The 16,651-nt window shown below is 38.9% G+C and overlaps 1 protein-coding gene across 4 annotated transcripts in view; it reads right to left on the minus strand.

Moving 5' to 3' along the window:
* The window catches only part of MYO6 (myosin VI), a 101,149-nt gene that overhangs the window by 59,929 nt on the left and 24,569 nt on the right, over nucleotides 1-16,651 (minus strand). For all 4 annotated transcript variants that reach the window (XR_008483196.1, XM_054279608.1, XM_054279610.1 and 1 more), the window contains exons 2-4: nucleotides 11,213-11,351; nucleotides 5,103-5,172; nucleotides 406-479 (exon numbers count right to left, since the gene is read on the minus strand). Coding sequence is in view for 3 of the 4 variants with exons in the window: in XM_054279608.1 (XP_054135583.1) it covers nucleotides 406-479; nucleotides 5,103-5,172; nucleotides 11,213-11,329 (261 nt within the window). In the remaining variant the exon portion in view is untranslated. The remainder of the gene's footprint in view (nucleotides 1-405; nucleotides 480-5,102; nucleotides 5,173-11,212; nucleotides 11,352-16,651) is intronic.

Here is a 16,651-nt window from a genome sequence, read left to right on the forward strand (position 1 = left end):
ATTAGGCAATTTGATAGCAATATAAAAGATTAAGATGGACATCTGAGCTAGGAGGTGTCAAAGACGGCACCTGTTTGCTTCGTTCAAAAATAATGAAGAAAGAAAACCATCTTTGTTAACAGTGAAATAAGTTACCTGTAGGAACATTTGTGATACAAGGCTGTGCTATGGTTGCACACAAACAGTCATGTAGAGAAAAACCTACTGCTCTGCCTGCTAAAAATCAGATGGGATTCTGATCTAAAAGTATAATATAAGGAAAAAAAAGCAAAAAAAAGGCTTACAACCTCAACCTTTTCACATTAGCAGTTCTGTTATAGGAAAAAAAAACAGAAGTGGAAACACATGGTGAATTTTTTAAAGGACATATCTATTAGATTGGTTGTCATGACACAGAATACTTACGTAAATTCTGTCCTTACTGTAGCGAACTTTGATATTGTGAAGGAGAGTGGCTTCATTTAAATACATCAGGGAACCTGCAAGTAAAAAACAATCACATACCATTAAGAGCTCAGGACTACCTTTAAGTACAGAAAAACCCCTAAATCTTCAATTAAGGAGAATTTTCTTCCCCTCTCTTTGTTTACAGTTTAACCCTATCATTTCTTCACACTGTCTTGAGAACAGGAGTACTGACTCTATATACATTTTAAAACCCACAAACCTGCTCTTAACTGTACAACTGGAGTTACAGAAAGCTGCTGAACAAAGAATTGGACTGCAGAAGCCTCAAATACAGGCTCTGCTCAGTGTAAGCTGCTTTAACCAGCCTGTCTGTCAAACATGGTGCATCTGTCTTCACACCAGCCTCTAAGCACAGAAACTGCTGCCTACCAAAATCCCCACCAATGACTATTTCCTTCCTTCCAGTTTCCCTCTCCAATCTCAGCCACAGTGTCCCCAGGGTAATGCCACCCAACTGACATTTGGAGTAACAGCTGGCTTCTGGTGATTTTTGAATTGATGACTATAAACATCTAATCTGGATCTGGAGGCAGCAACAGCAGCATCACAATACCAGGCACTAACCCTTCCCTGCTTCAGTTCTGAATTTTGTGAGTACTAGGCCTCCTCAGAGAAACTGTCAAGGGTAAAAAAATGCTAACACATCAAAACTTAGCTGTATCTTTCTCCTTTGTTCTTTAACATAAAACACCTGACCCTGAGATTAGCTCATTTGGTTAGAGCACAGTGCTACTAAGACCACTGTTGTGAGTTTGATCCCTCTATGGGCTAATATTAATTTAAAAGCTTGACTCAATGAGTATTGTGGGTCCTTTCCAGATCAGAACATTCTGTGATTCTGTAACTGCTGAACTGTTACAGGATGGTCGCACCCACAGAAAGCTTCAGACTTTACAGGTTCACATTCTGGCAAAGCTGGTCCTTGTTTTCAGCTACAAAGCCCTGGAAAGTATCAGCAGCCTTAATTACAGAGGTAATTTTCAGTTCCCACTGTTAAAAATATTTTCCCTAAACCAAATGAGGGCACTACTCATTACACAGCCTCCATTTTTAAATATGCTCAATACTTTTTATCTCACTGCTTCAAGTCAAATGTACAACACTATTTTGTGTAGTGACAACTGACAGACTGCCACACTGATAAAACTTATAGTAATACAGTACAAAAACTTCTATCCATCCAACTACTGTGGATGGAATAAGCACTGTACCAATAATGTCTTTTCTTTTTACAGGAAGACTGGACATAGCACTTAATGCCACAATCGAGTTGACATGGTGGTGTTAGGTCAGAGGTTGGACTCAGTGATCTCAGAGGTCTTTTCCAACCTAATTGGTTCTGTGATTCTGTAATAGTAACCACTAGCTTGCACCTCACACAAGTGTCACATACACACCTCTTATCTATAATGACCAATAAAGTTGTTTTATGTTGAACTGACACCCTTTCTCAAGGGCTGCAGCAGCAAAGTATTCTAACTTATTTACATAAATGTGCAAAAAGGGCTGCCAGTTTGCATGACCTAAAGTCAACCTGCCCAGCCACCTATTCCCCTAAGGATGCCTGAAGTTCAGTAAGCAGCTCTTAACATCTCTTTCAACACTCCTCCTGCTGAACTGGCAAAGGAAAATGGGAGCTTCTCAAAAACATCTGTGTTTCTGTTTTGCATTTTACCCTTCCTCCTGCAGAGGCCTGAGGAGTGGAGGTGGCTCTGTCCCCTCCTTATCTGCACTAGACTGGCCTGAAGCAAAGTCAGGTTCACCAGCAAGTTGCAGCCTCCCTTTGGCTTGCATAGCTCCGCTGAATAACAGCCCTTCCCTTCATTACACAACTAAACACAGCTTTGTTTCAAATATCTGGAATAATTTACACTTCTCAAAGGACCTTGTAGCTTCTGGTTTGTTCAGAAGAAACCACCTTCCTCCACAAAACCCCTTGCACAGATATTCCTGCCCTGGCAGAAGCACAACAGGCACGCTTTAGCTTTACCCTATGTAAACTCTCCCTTTGGATCATAACAGCCTTGAAATCGTGGCCGTGCACAACTCCTTCATGAAACAGCAGGCTGGCCCCCATCCCCACAGCTCCTCCTCTGCCAGCACAGCAGACACACATTCCCCCACGAGCCCACAGTCACCGGGAGCTGCAGCAGCCGAGCACAAACACCCGGTGCTGCACAGCCAGACTCGTCCTCCCCTCCCCGCACATTCTCAGTTCACACGCCTGAGAAAATGGCACTGGGACCACAAACTGCAGGTCTGCCTTCACCTCTTTTATTGAGGTCATCCCAAGAGAAAGAGACATTAAAAGGAAATGGGCCAGAAACAGAAACTCCTGCTTGCTCTAATGGAAGTTGAAGTCTCCCTCTGCCCCTCTATGTGCCTGGGAGGGGACAGCGTGGTAAAAAATTAGCAAACTTGAAGTCATTTGGATCCTCAGTATTGAGATGAGAAATTATTACATAGTAATTGTCTATCAACATCCTTGACCATATCTTTGTAGGAACCTCTCTGAGTTTGCAGTATTTTAAAGGAAGCAGTTAATCATCAACTTTTTATTAGGTTGCTTATCTCAAAAGCAAAGGACCCCAGATTTCATTGTGTCCCCAGTGCCCTCATCGCAATTAAAGCAGCTGTACCTGCAGACTCCGTGTGCAATAGGAGCATGCTCCCCAAGGGAATGCCACCACCTCAAGACATGCAAACTAAGGCTTATGTCAGCAAATTCAAAATGCATCTTCTTTAGAATAAATCCTTTGGAAGGGGCATCCATATCCAAAGGCAAAGGAAGTCACCGGAGAGAGAGAGAATTCTGAATATTCATATGGCTCATGTCTAAATATAACCAGTATATACATGTGCATTTAGTTCTCCATATATTTACTTACACACACACATAGTTCACATAAGTGAAGCGAAGCACTAAAAACTAGGAAATGTCAATGCCAAATTTACTCACAGTGGCTCTCCTGCCCAAACCACAAAGTGGGGTTTCTACTGAAAATTATTTTATGAAGAAATTGCAAGGCTCTGCATCTCTAGAACTGGGGTTTTTTTAACAGTCTTATCCAATACCCTGTCCTTTTACTCACCTTTCAGGATTTTTTAGAACAGTTTTATAAGCACTCAGTATAGTTGTTTTTCCTAGAAATCAATGATAGCGAACACAAATACTCTCGGACAGAGAAGGAAATTGAATTTGGGATTCACACATCCTGCAAATGAACTGCAACTTCTGAGCAGCAAGTTAGAGTACACTGGAAAGTTAAAATAATGTTTGATACAGAAGGGATTATTGAACAAAGGATTTTTAAGTTTTATCTTCTCACAAAGCCAAAGAAGATAATTTCTTTGACTAACTTAGTTGAATAGTATTCTGTTGAAATCTTAAATTATTTCCATAATCTCGTTTCAATTCTCTGACCAGGACATAGAGCGTCAGGACATCTCAGTAAAATCATTGGGACAGATACACAGATTAAGTGCATTTCCCTAACAATCACCATGTACAGAGAATACAGATAACAGCTTTGAAAAGTTTGAACCCACATCCTTGTTGCAAAAATATAAGCAGCTGGAAGCAAGGCTACCTGCTTGATTCTAACCACACTGCACCATCTAAGTCAGAGCATAAGACTCAGATCTCATTTTTTTGTTTCTCATGGAGAAGCTGTAACAGCTGCATTTCCTGTCATGGGATGCAAATACTAAACCCTATTACAGGACAGGAACTGAAGTTACATCACCTAGACCAGACCCCTAGCCTTTATTTTAAACTAAGAACAATAGAAGGTATTTTTGCCCACTATTTACAAAGTCTTCAGTATTTTCACCAAGCAGTAAACACTATAGGAAATGTTGAAAAGACTTGCCTTCATGCCTTCATCCGTATTCAAGACAGGAGAGGCTCTGTGATTGCTCAGAGAGTGCAGCAACAGCAAAATATTTAACAGTTGTCTAAAAGCTGATCATAGCACTCACTCAGCTTTCCCAGTATTCTCTCCTCTCTCCCCAGATTTGACAACTGCTTCCATCCACCTAACTACAAAATACTCAATAAAACAAAAGTCCTGCAGATCAACAGTGACATTTATTACACAAGCTCACCTCAAACTCCTTCTCCACCAGCATTCCTATATCCAATTCAAGTCTATCCTTTTTAGTGGTCCTGATAGGTCTAGATTCCCATCCCCAGTTTTGGGAAGGTAATCTTAAAACTTATATTGCATTACCTCTACTTCCACAGGAATGCTATCTGAGAAATTCCTTAAATGCAGGAAAATGCTATACAAATACAGGTGCTGATAAAGACACTGAGTCTTTTGTCACATATAAAAAGTATAGTTACACCCATAATGCTGAACGGAATATTTCTGAAGTTAAGCAACAGTTCTATCTGTATGGGAATTAGGTAACTGTCCATTCCTCTAAAGTGTTCATATGAAAACTAAAAACCACAATAAATTATATTTTAAATGGGCTTCCTTTGAGAAGTTTAAAGGACTAGCAAAGGTCATACATAAATTCAAACAAAGACAACCAGGAAGAAAGAGGAAGCTTGTAAGGAAACAATATTCATTTCATTGTATATATGTTTCTCAAATGCAAAATTTATTTTTAAATTCATAACTTACAATTATCTTCCACATCCTTTTTGCTGTCCTCCTCTGCAGGAAACACTTGGTTGATAGCAGCCTGGAAAGTCTGTTAGATAAGAAACATTAACAGTGTCAGAATTCCATAAAATAGAAATATAGTTCAAAGACATCTCATGCAATCATACAAGTGAGTGCACTGTAATTATGCATGATTTCAAATGAAGTCACCAGCTTTATATTTCAGAATTGGGAATTTTACTGAATTACTAGATGCAGACAAAAAGTGCTGCATTTATATTACTACACTACGTTATAAAAATGAATTCACTGTAATATATATTTTAGTGCAATAATATTTGATTCTCAGGTGGAAAATTGCATGTCATACTGTGCAATACAAAAATAAGACTAAAAAAGTGATGCAGAGGTAACAGCATTATAAATTACACACAATTTCCTCAGTTTTGCAAGGAAGAAAGAATAAAATGCAAATCATTAGTTGAGTCAAAGGACTATGATGTTGTTATGATAGTCTGTTTTAAAATATTCCTACTTAAAATATTAATGTTCAATACATAACGTCCTCTGTATCACCAAATACTGTAGCTTTGGTTATCGGTTTTTTTGGTTTTTTTCTTCAATAAATCAATAAAACAAGACCTTCCTTCAACCCTTGTATTCCAGTTATACAAAACAACCATTTATCAAGTGTTCACATCCAACTGGAAAAATTCATAACAAAAGCATCTTTGTTTCTTTTTTCATCTCCAGAAATCATAATTTATATTGCTGTAAAAAGGAAGGAAAAACATCCAAGCAAGCATGCATTACAGCATCTGCACAAAAATACCTATTGTACAAAGGAGATTTTTAAATCTATTTTTTTTTTGTTTACTGTAGTAACAGCTCGTTTGAGCCAGTGATGAATGAACAAAACCCCTGTTGTACCAATTAAACATGACAGCCACCATGCCACTGCAGGCACAGGCTCCTTTTCCCCATGGAAACGGAGACAAGAAGTCTGGTCTAATATTTGAAAAGGCAACCAACTGGATCTAAAGAATGAACTTAATAAACAAACATGTTTGCTTGTTTAACATTGTACTCAGTGAGGTAGTCCCATGAGAAACATCTCACAGGGAAACTTAGGAGAAAGACAGCAACTTGTTTCATATTTTCTTGGGCACAACAGCCTGAGAGGTCCTGGGGCTTACACCATCATTAACAGCCACAAATTGCAACTCTCTTTGAAGTGGGAATAGTTAAAAATGTCTCAGAGCAGAACTAATTGCTGCCAGACGGAAAGCATTAAATCTACAGTATCCCTTCCCTACCAAGTTACCATAAAGTATGCAATTTGTAGCCATAATAAAATACATTTTGTCATCCCCTTGTCAGGATCTAATGCAAAAAAGTATGTACAAGATGTTTTTCTAAGAGAAACAAGGCTGCTCGATAACGATGGAACATCTGAACATCCGTCACACCAACTTCCTCCAAAATATTCTTTACCAGAGTTTGTGAGGGCCATGGAAGCCTTCAATGTCTTTATCTACCTCAGAAAGATGCCTGTTGCTATTCAGAGTTTTTGCAGGGCAGAGATTCACCACACCCTTTCCTCCCTCTCACAGTATTACCATAACTACATATCATCATCATCATTTTCTCTACAAGTTTGTCAACACTGAAGGTAAATCTTGTTTGGTAAAGATGTATTGGAATACAACACTTCCCTACATGATCAGTTCCCTGTGCATGAAACAGTGGGAAAGTTTAAAAATAATATGACGAGCTTCACAAAAATGTACCTTCACTTCTTGTCTGCTGATGTGTAAACCCATTAATCACTAACAAAGACAGGAGAGAATAAACACAATTCCCAGCTATTCTGTGAGACTCTTCATAAACTTCTGATACTTTAACATTTCTGGAGCTAAAGTCAGTCATGCTAGAACTAACCCAGAAGAGGAATGGCTTTTTCAATGTCCTCACCACTAAGCCTTCTGAGTCAAGATAAATTTAAAGGAAAAAAAACAAACAAACCCCTCCCCCCCCCCAAAAAAAAACAATTCAGAGAATTCATGCTGTCTTATCTCCTATCTGAAAGTTAATGCTTTTCCGTTGGGCTTTTTTAGATAAGAACATAGGTACAGTTTCAACATGTTAAAAATAAAATTTCACTGCCATATATCACATTTGGAATACTTTATGTAAAGTAAGGTACTTGTCACGTAGATAAGTATGATAGCTAGACATGCACAGCTCCAAGTATTAAAATCTAGTATTTTAAATAGAAAATAAGCTAATAATCTAATCTATCAATAAGAAAATATTCAAAGAAATTCTTTACTATATTTTACTATTTTTAAATTTTTTAAACAATTATTTTAAGGAAAAAACCCTTCAGATACTTGAGGAAAGACTTGCATTAATCATAACTTAGGACAAGTTTGTTCTAAGGGAGTGGAGAGTGTATTAATCTTATGAGACAATAAAATGGTCTTAGGGAGCAAAACAAGGTTTAGGGCATTCTGAAAGGCTTTTTTCTGTCGTCTTTGTAATGAAGCAACCCTTGAAATCCAATGGCAATCTTAACTATTCTCCCAGAAACTAGATGACTGAAAAAAGATATCTTTCCATTCAAGCAGGATCTTCTTTCTACCATGTAATCCAATACGTGTAACCATGCCTTCCTTTATACCTTCCAGATACAGACAGGAGACATCCCTACTCTCAGCTGTATTTCACAAGTCAACCTACAGCAGAACAAACCATGTGTAAGACAGACAAGAGCATGTCTCCCTTGTGCAAGCAAGTTGTGCTCACTGTTAAAAAAAAACAAAAAAAAGAACAAACAAAACCACCTTAGCTTGAAGCACTGAACTTTGAACATTCTGATCCTTACTTTCAAAGTACATGTATTCTTTTATACTTAGCTGGGAAAAATACCTTTCTGGTTATTCACAGCATACCAGAGCAGGTGGCCCATAAAGCCTTCCATGACCCTTTAGAAGTGGCACAGAGCCACAAGGTATCTCTCAGTTATGGCAGGAGGGGTGTCAGCGAGTGCCTGCAGCACCTCACACCCTCTCAGTGACTGCCAGAAACTCATGACTGCTGATGTTCTAAGAACTGCCTGCCCCCTACTCCACTGGGCCCCATGGTGCCCAGAATGGTATCTCAAGGTGCAAGCCCTTCCAGTACATCTCTTCCTAATCACTTTATTTACATTTGCTACCTCCAAGAAAAGAGTAAATCCCCCATTTAGCAATTTCACTGTCATCTGCCTTCTCCTTATTTTAGCCTCAAAGAAAAAGAAGATATATGCAACAGGATCCAAGATTACGAATCCCAGCACATTCAGAAAATAACACTTTAAGGAGAAATGAAAGCACAATACTAGCTGAATTTAACAGCTGATTCCCTCTCTACCTGCCTGCTTCCTTGTACCACTAGCAGGTGACTGCTGGTGGGCCATGGGCCAGGACTGCCAGCTCTGGTACAACCAATCCAGTTTGGAGCCTGTTCTCAGGGCAGGACTCCAGCTCTAGGTGTGACCATGCTCATTACCAAAGCCTCTCCAGTTTCTCTGGCTGTTTTTTCCTGGTATTTATTTTCCAGTCCTGGCATTTATAAACCTTACAAGCCAATGATCTACTTTTTGGGAAAAGGTTCCCATCATGTAACACGCATCCTCTGTTCCAGTAAAACACTCCTGTGGCTCACCGTACTGTACATGCAGGGCAGGCTGAGTGACTCAGATCCCCAGCTCCCTTAGACACACAGTTCTGCACAGAGCTGTAAACACTTGGGGATGGGCTGTGGTGCCCAAAACTGCTGCTGCTGGGGTTTAAGTGAATTGGTGTGTTGGACCTTCGCAGAGCCTGGACTGGGTAACTTGGTTTAATAATGAAATGTGACGCAACCTGCCACCACAATGGCCTCAGCTCCTCTGCCCCCCTTCCACTGCTTTCTGCCATCCTGAAAACTTTCCACTTCTTCTAGTTGGATCTGTTCTCTGACCTGGTTTGGGGTGTCACGCACAGCTCGGCAGGCGGAGCTGGGAGGTGCCACTCTGCAGTGCCAGAGCTGGCCACGGACGGGCATGGCAGGGAGGGGTTTAAGACACGGTGAAACTGCTGCCTTGCAGCATCTGCTGCAGCTATTGACAACAGTGTCATAAAAGGCAATAATCAAACACATGCATACACATTTCCTTTTCAGACTGTGACCTCTGGCAAGCTACCAGTGCCTACAGAGAATACATATGACATGGTAATGACCCAGATTAAAAAATAATAATAAGTTACACTGCCGGGATATGTTTACAAGATCAGGTTACTCCTCTCCTCCCTGTAATTATCATGGGCAACTCCAGAGCTGCTGGATCACGCATTCTTGCTGAAGAGCACTTCTGAACTACCATTTTAAGAAAACAAAGTGATAATGAGTATTAATGCTGACTACTTCAAATGAATGGTCTAAGTGCACAAGGACAGAGTCGTCTTAATAAGCCAAAAAGCAATGAGAAATAGTTCTTGAAAAAGAAACCAATGACACCTTGAAAAGACTGAGAAGGTAACCAAGAAAACCTTTTAGTCCACCTTTATTAATATATGGTTAATCAATTAAGTTTGATAGTTTAAAATGCTGGACCATAATCTCTATTTAGACTGTGAAGTGTTTGTTCCCTTAGCTGAATGAACATTAGGCTCTTAATTGATCTGCTTAATTCAAAACAGCCAACAGCAGAATAACAAACTCCCTAGACAAACGAGATTTTTTTTGTTGTTGAGAAAACCATGAAACAAACTATTTGTATTTTAGGATAATTTTTTGGTTTTTGTTGTTTTTTTTTTTAATTGTTTATAGTCCCTGAAAGAAGAATATGTTAGAAATAAATAGTGACTCAGAAATATCATTATTGCTTCTGTCTCAGAGTAAAGGCTTTTGCTCCTTATGGCATCAGGACCATTGGGGAATATAAACAGAAACAGCAGTGGGGGTGAAATTTATTTAAGTCATTTTCATATTAGCCATAGATCTGGAATATTTAATATCCTTGTCTGAATAATCTTGCTCCTCCTCAAACGGACAAATGAATACTACTACTACTACTAAACCTATACACTTTATCTCTCTCACTCAAAAATCAGTTGTTACACTTCCTTTGTATTTCTAAGGAAGGCAAAATCAACTTCCTGTCCAAGATGCACAAAAAAGAAAGCCTATAAACATTCCCCCAAAAGGAAGGACTGCTGCATAACCTTTTGACCTGTGACAAGACATTCTCTCCGACTGCTAACATAAAAAAAAGACAACAAAACACATTGTTGTCTTTTTTACATCCTTGAACACAAGAAAACCCAAAACTATTAGAAAGGGCACAAAAAATATATTCAAAAAGACTGAAACCACAACTTTTAAGGCAATGCTAATCTTATTCTAGCTAGTACAACCCAGGAATCTGACCATTTGAATTAGGATAATTGATAGCTTGAAGGTGCTTCCTGCAAAAACTGACATTTAGTTACGACATAATGAGTCTGAAAGATGTCATGATAAATCAAGCCATTGGAACACACTAATTAGGATGAATTAGGTCTTCATTTTAAAAGTTACATTTATTTGACTTTAATTTGATGTAGCAATTCCACAGCACCTTTTTTTATCATATTACTTCTCAAGGCACTTGAGTTAAGAGGATTCATCTCTCAGTCTTCATCAGTGTAATGGTGTCTAATCTTAGCCAGGGCCCAGCACATCCCTTTAGGACCCTTCCCATGCATGTAAGGAAAAAGAGAGAAGCTAATCTTAGCAGCAGGCTCTTCATCAGTGTCTAATTGAGAACAATAAAGCATACAGTACTGAATCAAATGGCTACAGAGATTCAAGCCTTCGCTCTTTCATGAGCACATACTCAATGCATGTGCAGATAACTGACAAATATGTGCTTCTTGTCAGTGTGAGGGGTCCATTGCAATACAAGCTAAAGCTGAACAAAGATCCTTAGCCAAACTTAGAACAGAAAGCTGGTTTTTCACTCCTTCAGGCTGTGTGCAGTTGATGGGGCAAAGACGTGGCCTACAGGTAAGTTGGTTTCTTTGTATATTTTTTCTCTGTTCCTTTGTTTGTGACACACTTACCTTGCCTTTCTGATTCAAAGGTTCAATAGTTAAATTGTCAGGGCCAATGTCCACAATCATCCCCATCTGAAACCCATCAGTTGGGTGTGGAGCCCAAACGGGCTTCCCGTCTTCCATTGTGGGATCTATCCAGTATTTCCTGTAAGAAAAAATAAAACTAAAATTAATCAAAACACTTTGTATACAAATTGAATAAACCAACAGGATTTATGACACAGACTTTAGTTTATTATGTTTACATCTATTATTCAGTATGAAAGGAGACAGCCCCTGCAGACTGGAGCCAGCCTTTCTCCAACTCGCAATGCTTCGCCTACAGAGGACACCCCTTGGACTTCAGCATGGACAAGACTGAAGACCACAATCATTTTTCATAGGATCCACACACTGCTCCCTGAAGCTCTTTATCCAGCTTCCCTAACTTGTGAACCAAGAAGGGAGTCTATCTCATGATCAAAGTAGAAGTGCAAGATAGATTCAAAGCCAAGACTATACTAGGAGTGTGTGTATATACACATATATGGATACATATGTAAAGACACACACACACACACACACACACACACATATATATATATATATATATTTATGTCTGTGCATGCAGTGGGGCATATGACTAATGGCTAGTTGTCTGTATTTGAGCTGCTGTGCAAATATTTATATTTTTGCAACAGCACACGTTGAGGCATGTGAGGCATTTGAGAGAAATGAATGTGTTCACTCTTTTTGTGTGGCTGAACATATGGCTTTCAAATAACCCACAAATATATTTGGTCTCAATTGATTTATCATCCTGTAAGTCTTTTAAGGGCTGACCCTCGTCATACTATAACATTACAGGTCTTCCTCTTAAGTAATCTTATTTTCTATTAAAAATTATATGAAAATTGTTTTAAAAATAATTTTTATCTACAAGTGAAAAAGATGCAAAGGCCAAGATATTCAAACTTTATGCTCCTCAAGTTATACAGTTAAATAAGCTCCCAATTAAAAGGGAGTACTTGATTGCATGCAATACTCACTGAGCTAACCAGGAAAATTGCCAAGGTTGGCATACTCTGAATGGTTAATGGTGCCATTTTAAATATGCTGAATTGGTCCCTTTTTTAGTGTTTGGTTGTTTTGGGGGGTTTTTTGTTGGCTTGGTTTTGGTTTCTTTTAAACCTACTTTATAGTCCTTACCCTAATAAGAATAGAGTCTACTCAGCTTAAAAAGGCTCACTTCTCCTTGCTGTTCCTTACTCCTCTCTAAAACTCATTCATCTACTAAACTGACACGTTTTAGTGATTCCAAAATTTGTAAAAAGTAATCTCATACCACCAAGGTGTAACTTGCCTCTCTTAGCATGAAAGAAATGAGCCTGCCAAGCAGCAAAGAAAACGCTGGCAACAAACTCCAGAAGTCTAGGGAAAGCCTGGGAGAGTGTCCCACATTTTTCTTTTCCCATATCTGAAGGAAAAAGAAGATCCAAAGTTTCTCACGAACAATGAAGGCTACCGATCGCTTTGCCATGAGCAGCAGCAAGGAAAAGAGTGATTGGCCGGCCAGAAAGCCGTACAACTACAAACAGAAAAGGACATCCTTGCCCCTCAGAGGATATGTCACCACCTGCTGCACATAACCTGCTTTTTACTGCCTCCAAGGACAGGTCAGAAAAGTTGGAAGGGAAGGAAAAGGCTGGCTGTGATCTCTTTGAGAATGCTGCTGGTCTTAGTTAACAGCAAGCTGCCTTATCCTTGGCAACTTTATTGTGAAATACTGATGAAAACTTGTGATTTACTATTCTCCCATGTACAAAACATAGTAACTTCTTTTAACTACACACAGAAAGTTATGTTCTAAAACCTCCAGTATCACACTTCCTCCTGTTTACTTCCACCCTTTCGCCACAGCCCATGAACTCTACAAAATAGCATCTTCATCATGTGCTGCCATCACTGTATGATAAATCCTGTAAACAACATCTGTATTCACTCACAACTGGCTGCTGGCCATTTTTTCTTTATTTTATGATAGTGAAAAAGGAATTTCTTTCCATCCAGACCTGACCTCTAGATTCAACTGCCATTGTGGGCATAGTTGCTAAACAGCCGAGTTTATTTCTGGATATAACCAAGCCTTCATTTCTTCACAAACCTATCATTTGCTTTTAAAATGCTAGTTCAAAATAGTAGTTAAACGATATGTCACACAACCACTAAAAACAAGGCTGTCTTTTACACCCCAAGTACCATGGTCAGGGCTTTGGACATAACCATGTTGCACGAGAAACAAACCCTAAAATTACTGCCAAAACTTCAGCAGAAGTAGGAATCCAACCTCTCCAGTTCACATCCAGATGCTTCTGCTTTGTTCACTGACAGGGATTTTTGCATTCTTACATATTCTTAAAGGCAACTACATACTTTATTAAAAAATTATGACAGGAGTGTCACAAGCTGAAGAAATCCTCTTGAAGGACCGAGCAGTGGCTGAATTCAGCCACCACCAGGAAATGCAAATTTAAGAAAAGTACCTGAGGCTTTGCAAGCATCTAAGATGCCATTGGATGAAAGGAATCTAAATACAAGTGAGTCAGTTATTAATGGGACAATTAATTTTAATAAATACAGTCTTCTGGCTGAGAAGTGACATAAAACCAGTTGTAACATTTTGGGTTTAGCACCACTTCATCTCTGTCAGCTGGGACTCTGGCAGGGAGCACACTGAAATTGGATATCAAAACTTACCAGGTATTACCTGCTCTATTATTTACACCCCCATCTGATGTATTATGCCATTGCCTTGAGACAAGTGCAGGAAGCCTAGTCCTGAACAAGCTCTTGAACAGCCAGTTTACAGACCAGCATTTTATATGAACAGGAACTACCAGTGGGAACAGCTTTTGTCCCAATCTGCAACCATCTAAATCCAATCTACATGCAGTTCATCACACTGCTAAAACAGCACACCATTTCTGAAAACAACGAAAGCAAAGAGACTCATGCCCAGGCTAAAAGCTCTAAGGCAACAAATTTGATAGCAACACCATGAAACACAAGGAGTAACCTGGACAATGCTTCCAAAAAAGGAGACGAAATAAGTTATCATCCACATTTGTATTTGTGTATATGCACTTAACATACATTAATTGATTTTAAGTTACTGGATCATTTTGGTCTCCACAATTAAGACATCTCCAAAACGAAGAGGAGAATTTGCAAAGGTTATGCTTAGAAGTGGAAGCCAGCTGCCCTTTTTCTACATAGAAAGACCTCAGGAGTATTGGAGTTTTTCTCTCTGTTGAGCACAAGAGGGATAGCAATATAAAATAAGCCTTTGCCTGAAGCTGGTAAACTTAATAGATATTCCTTCAAATGTCAGATTTTATTTCTTTATAATTGGTACGTAGTAATAGACCTTTCCTTAATTATCAATAAGAATACTTAACACATTCAGCACTGGCTAAACACTAGATCTAGTGTTCAAACAACTTGCAAGACAAATCACTGCCCAGATTCAGAGAAAAACACCCACCAATATTTCTCTAACTTTTTTTCTGCACTATTCTTCCTCAGTTGAAAGTTAACACACTATGCTCCTCCCGCTTATGTTTACCTAAGTAGTATTGATTTTAAAATAATGTAATACAACTACATTTGGGTGTTGTAGACTATTTAAATAGAAATCAAATGCTACCATCTGGTGAAAGAATTCTACAAAGGCAAAATATACTAATGCAACTTTGAACCTGTTGCCATAGCCCAGAAGGCAGGCATTTGCATGATCTGATCCTACTTACAATCCTATGAACAGTCTGCTATACCAAGGCACTGTACTGATTGCTCAATTAACTAATTAAAACAAATGAAAAATTAGACTTCATTAAATAACCAACAGTAACTCACTAAAATGGCTAAGTCCAAGGAAAATAAACTAATTAGAATAGGTATAGTAGTAAATTATCATTGTAAAACAGTGTTGTTTTAATATTAAAACCATCTTGCACTTGTGTGCTTAAGAGCTGCCCAAAATTCTGCTGATTACAGCAGGCACATGAGATTGCTCTGAGAAAGGTCCTATAAACATAAAGAAGAGACTAGACAGAGAAAAACATTCATCCAGAGTGGTACCTTACTGTCAGACAAATTACTTTTGCAACCCTAGTTTACTGCTCAACTGAAACTTCTCCAAATCAAAGCTCAGGCAGTATGCAACATTCTACTGCAGGTGACACAGTATTTCAAATGAACTGCAGCTATAGTAAAGATTTATTTTTATTTGAGCTAATTACAATACCATTATAGCTCCATTGTTTAACTGAGTATTAAACCAATACCATTTTTATTCTTTACTTTTCCAATTTACTACAAAACTCTGCTTTAACACATTCTAGTTTATTCATGTCACACTGCAGCTTTTTCATACCTAAAATAACATCAGTAAAGTAACTCATTGAGGCAGGGACTTCTGCCAAACTGGAAAAGAAGAAATAGACTGCAATACAGCACAGCACAGAAGTACCTCCAAAACCAACTTGATTTGAAAATCTTAACCCCAACTTGTTAATTGTCACAACCTTTTGCAGATGGATGCATGTAAAACAGAGTATCTGAGGTCCACATCTGAGAATTACTAGATAAAAATTTGTTTTAAAGCTACCTGCTCTGACTGCTTGGGACAACATGAGCACAACAGCTGATTAAATTTTTCTCATAGCATGCTAATTTTCTTCTTTGTGTATTTGCATATATCAGCATGTTTTCAATATTAACCACCAGAAACTGATTTCTGTAGTATTTCCAGATGAACCACTCTTTTGTATTTGTATTCACTTATTTAATATTCACATAGGAAATGCCTTCTCTGCTGTTGTTTTTGCTATTCAATAAGAAAAGACAGTCCCTCATGCATTAAGCGAAGGAGAAAACTTATTTTCTCTACATTAAACACGGCAATTCCCAATCAGTAAAGCACAACTGCAATACTCCATATTCTCTGAATATAATAATCAAGTTCAGTTTACTTCTTTTTAGACTTTCAATTATTTTTCTTTTTTAAACAAAAAAAAGGGGGAGATATTGTGCTGCGTTAGGTTGAAATGTTCTGTTTCCCCCTATCTTGTAAGGGTTCTGCCCCAACTCCTCCCTCCTTTCCAGTTACTGTCAGTTACCCCAAATCCACCCCGGTTGTCTTGGTAACCAAATGTATCCTTTCTCAACCCCTCCCTGGTGCCAGCCACTCACTCTCCACTCCCTCCTTTATTACTAGAAGCTTCCAGCTGGAGAGCTGAATGATTGGCTCAGGCACCGGGGCCCCTCCTTCAAATTGTCCCTATTGGTGTTTTCCTCATGTCAGTCCCCTGGATCCCACTCTCCACAGTGTCCTCATTGGAGCAGAGACTGACTCCTCCCTTGTACCCTCACCCTTTAAAGACTGCTGTAAGCGCTTCCCCCCCC

The sequence above is a fragment of the Melozone crissalis genome, unplaced genomic scaffold (assembly GCF_028551555.1).
Source record: "Melozone crissalis strain CALT ecotype California unplaced genomic scaffold, PUWL_Pcris_2 ptg000027l_1, whole genome shotgun sequence".
Lineage (NCBI taxonomy): Eukaryota > Metazoa > Chordata > Aves > Passeriformes > Passerellidae > Melozone > Melozone crissalis.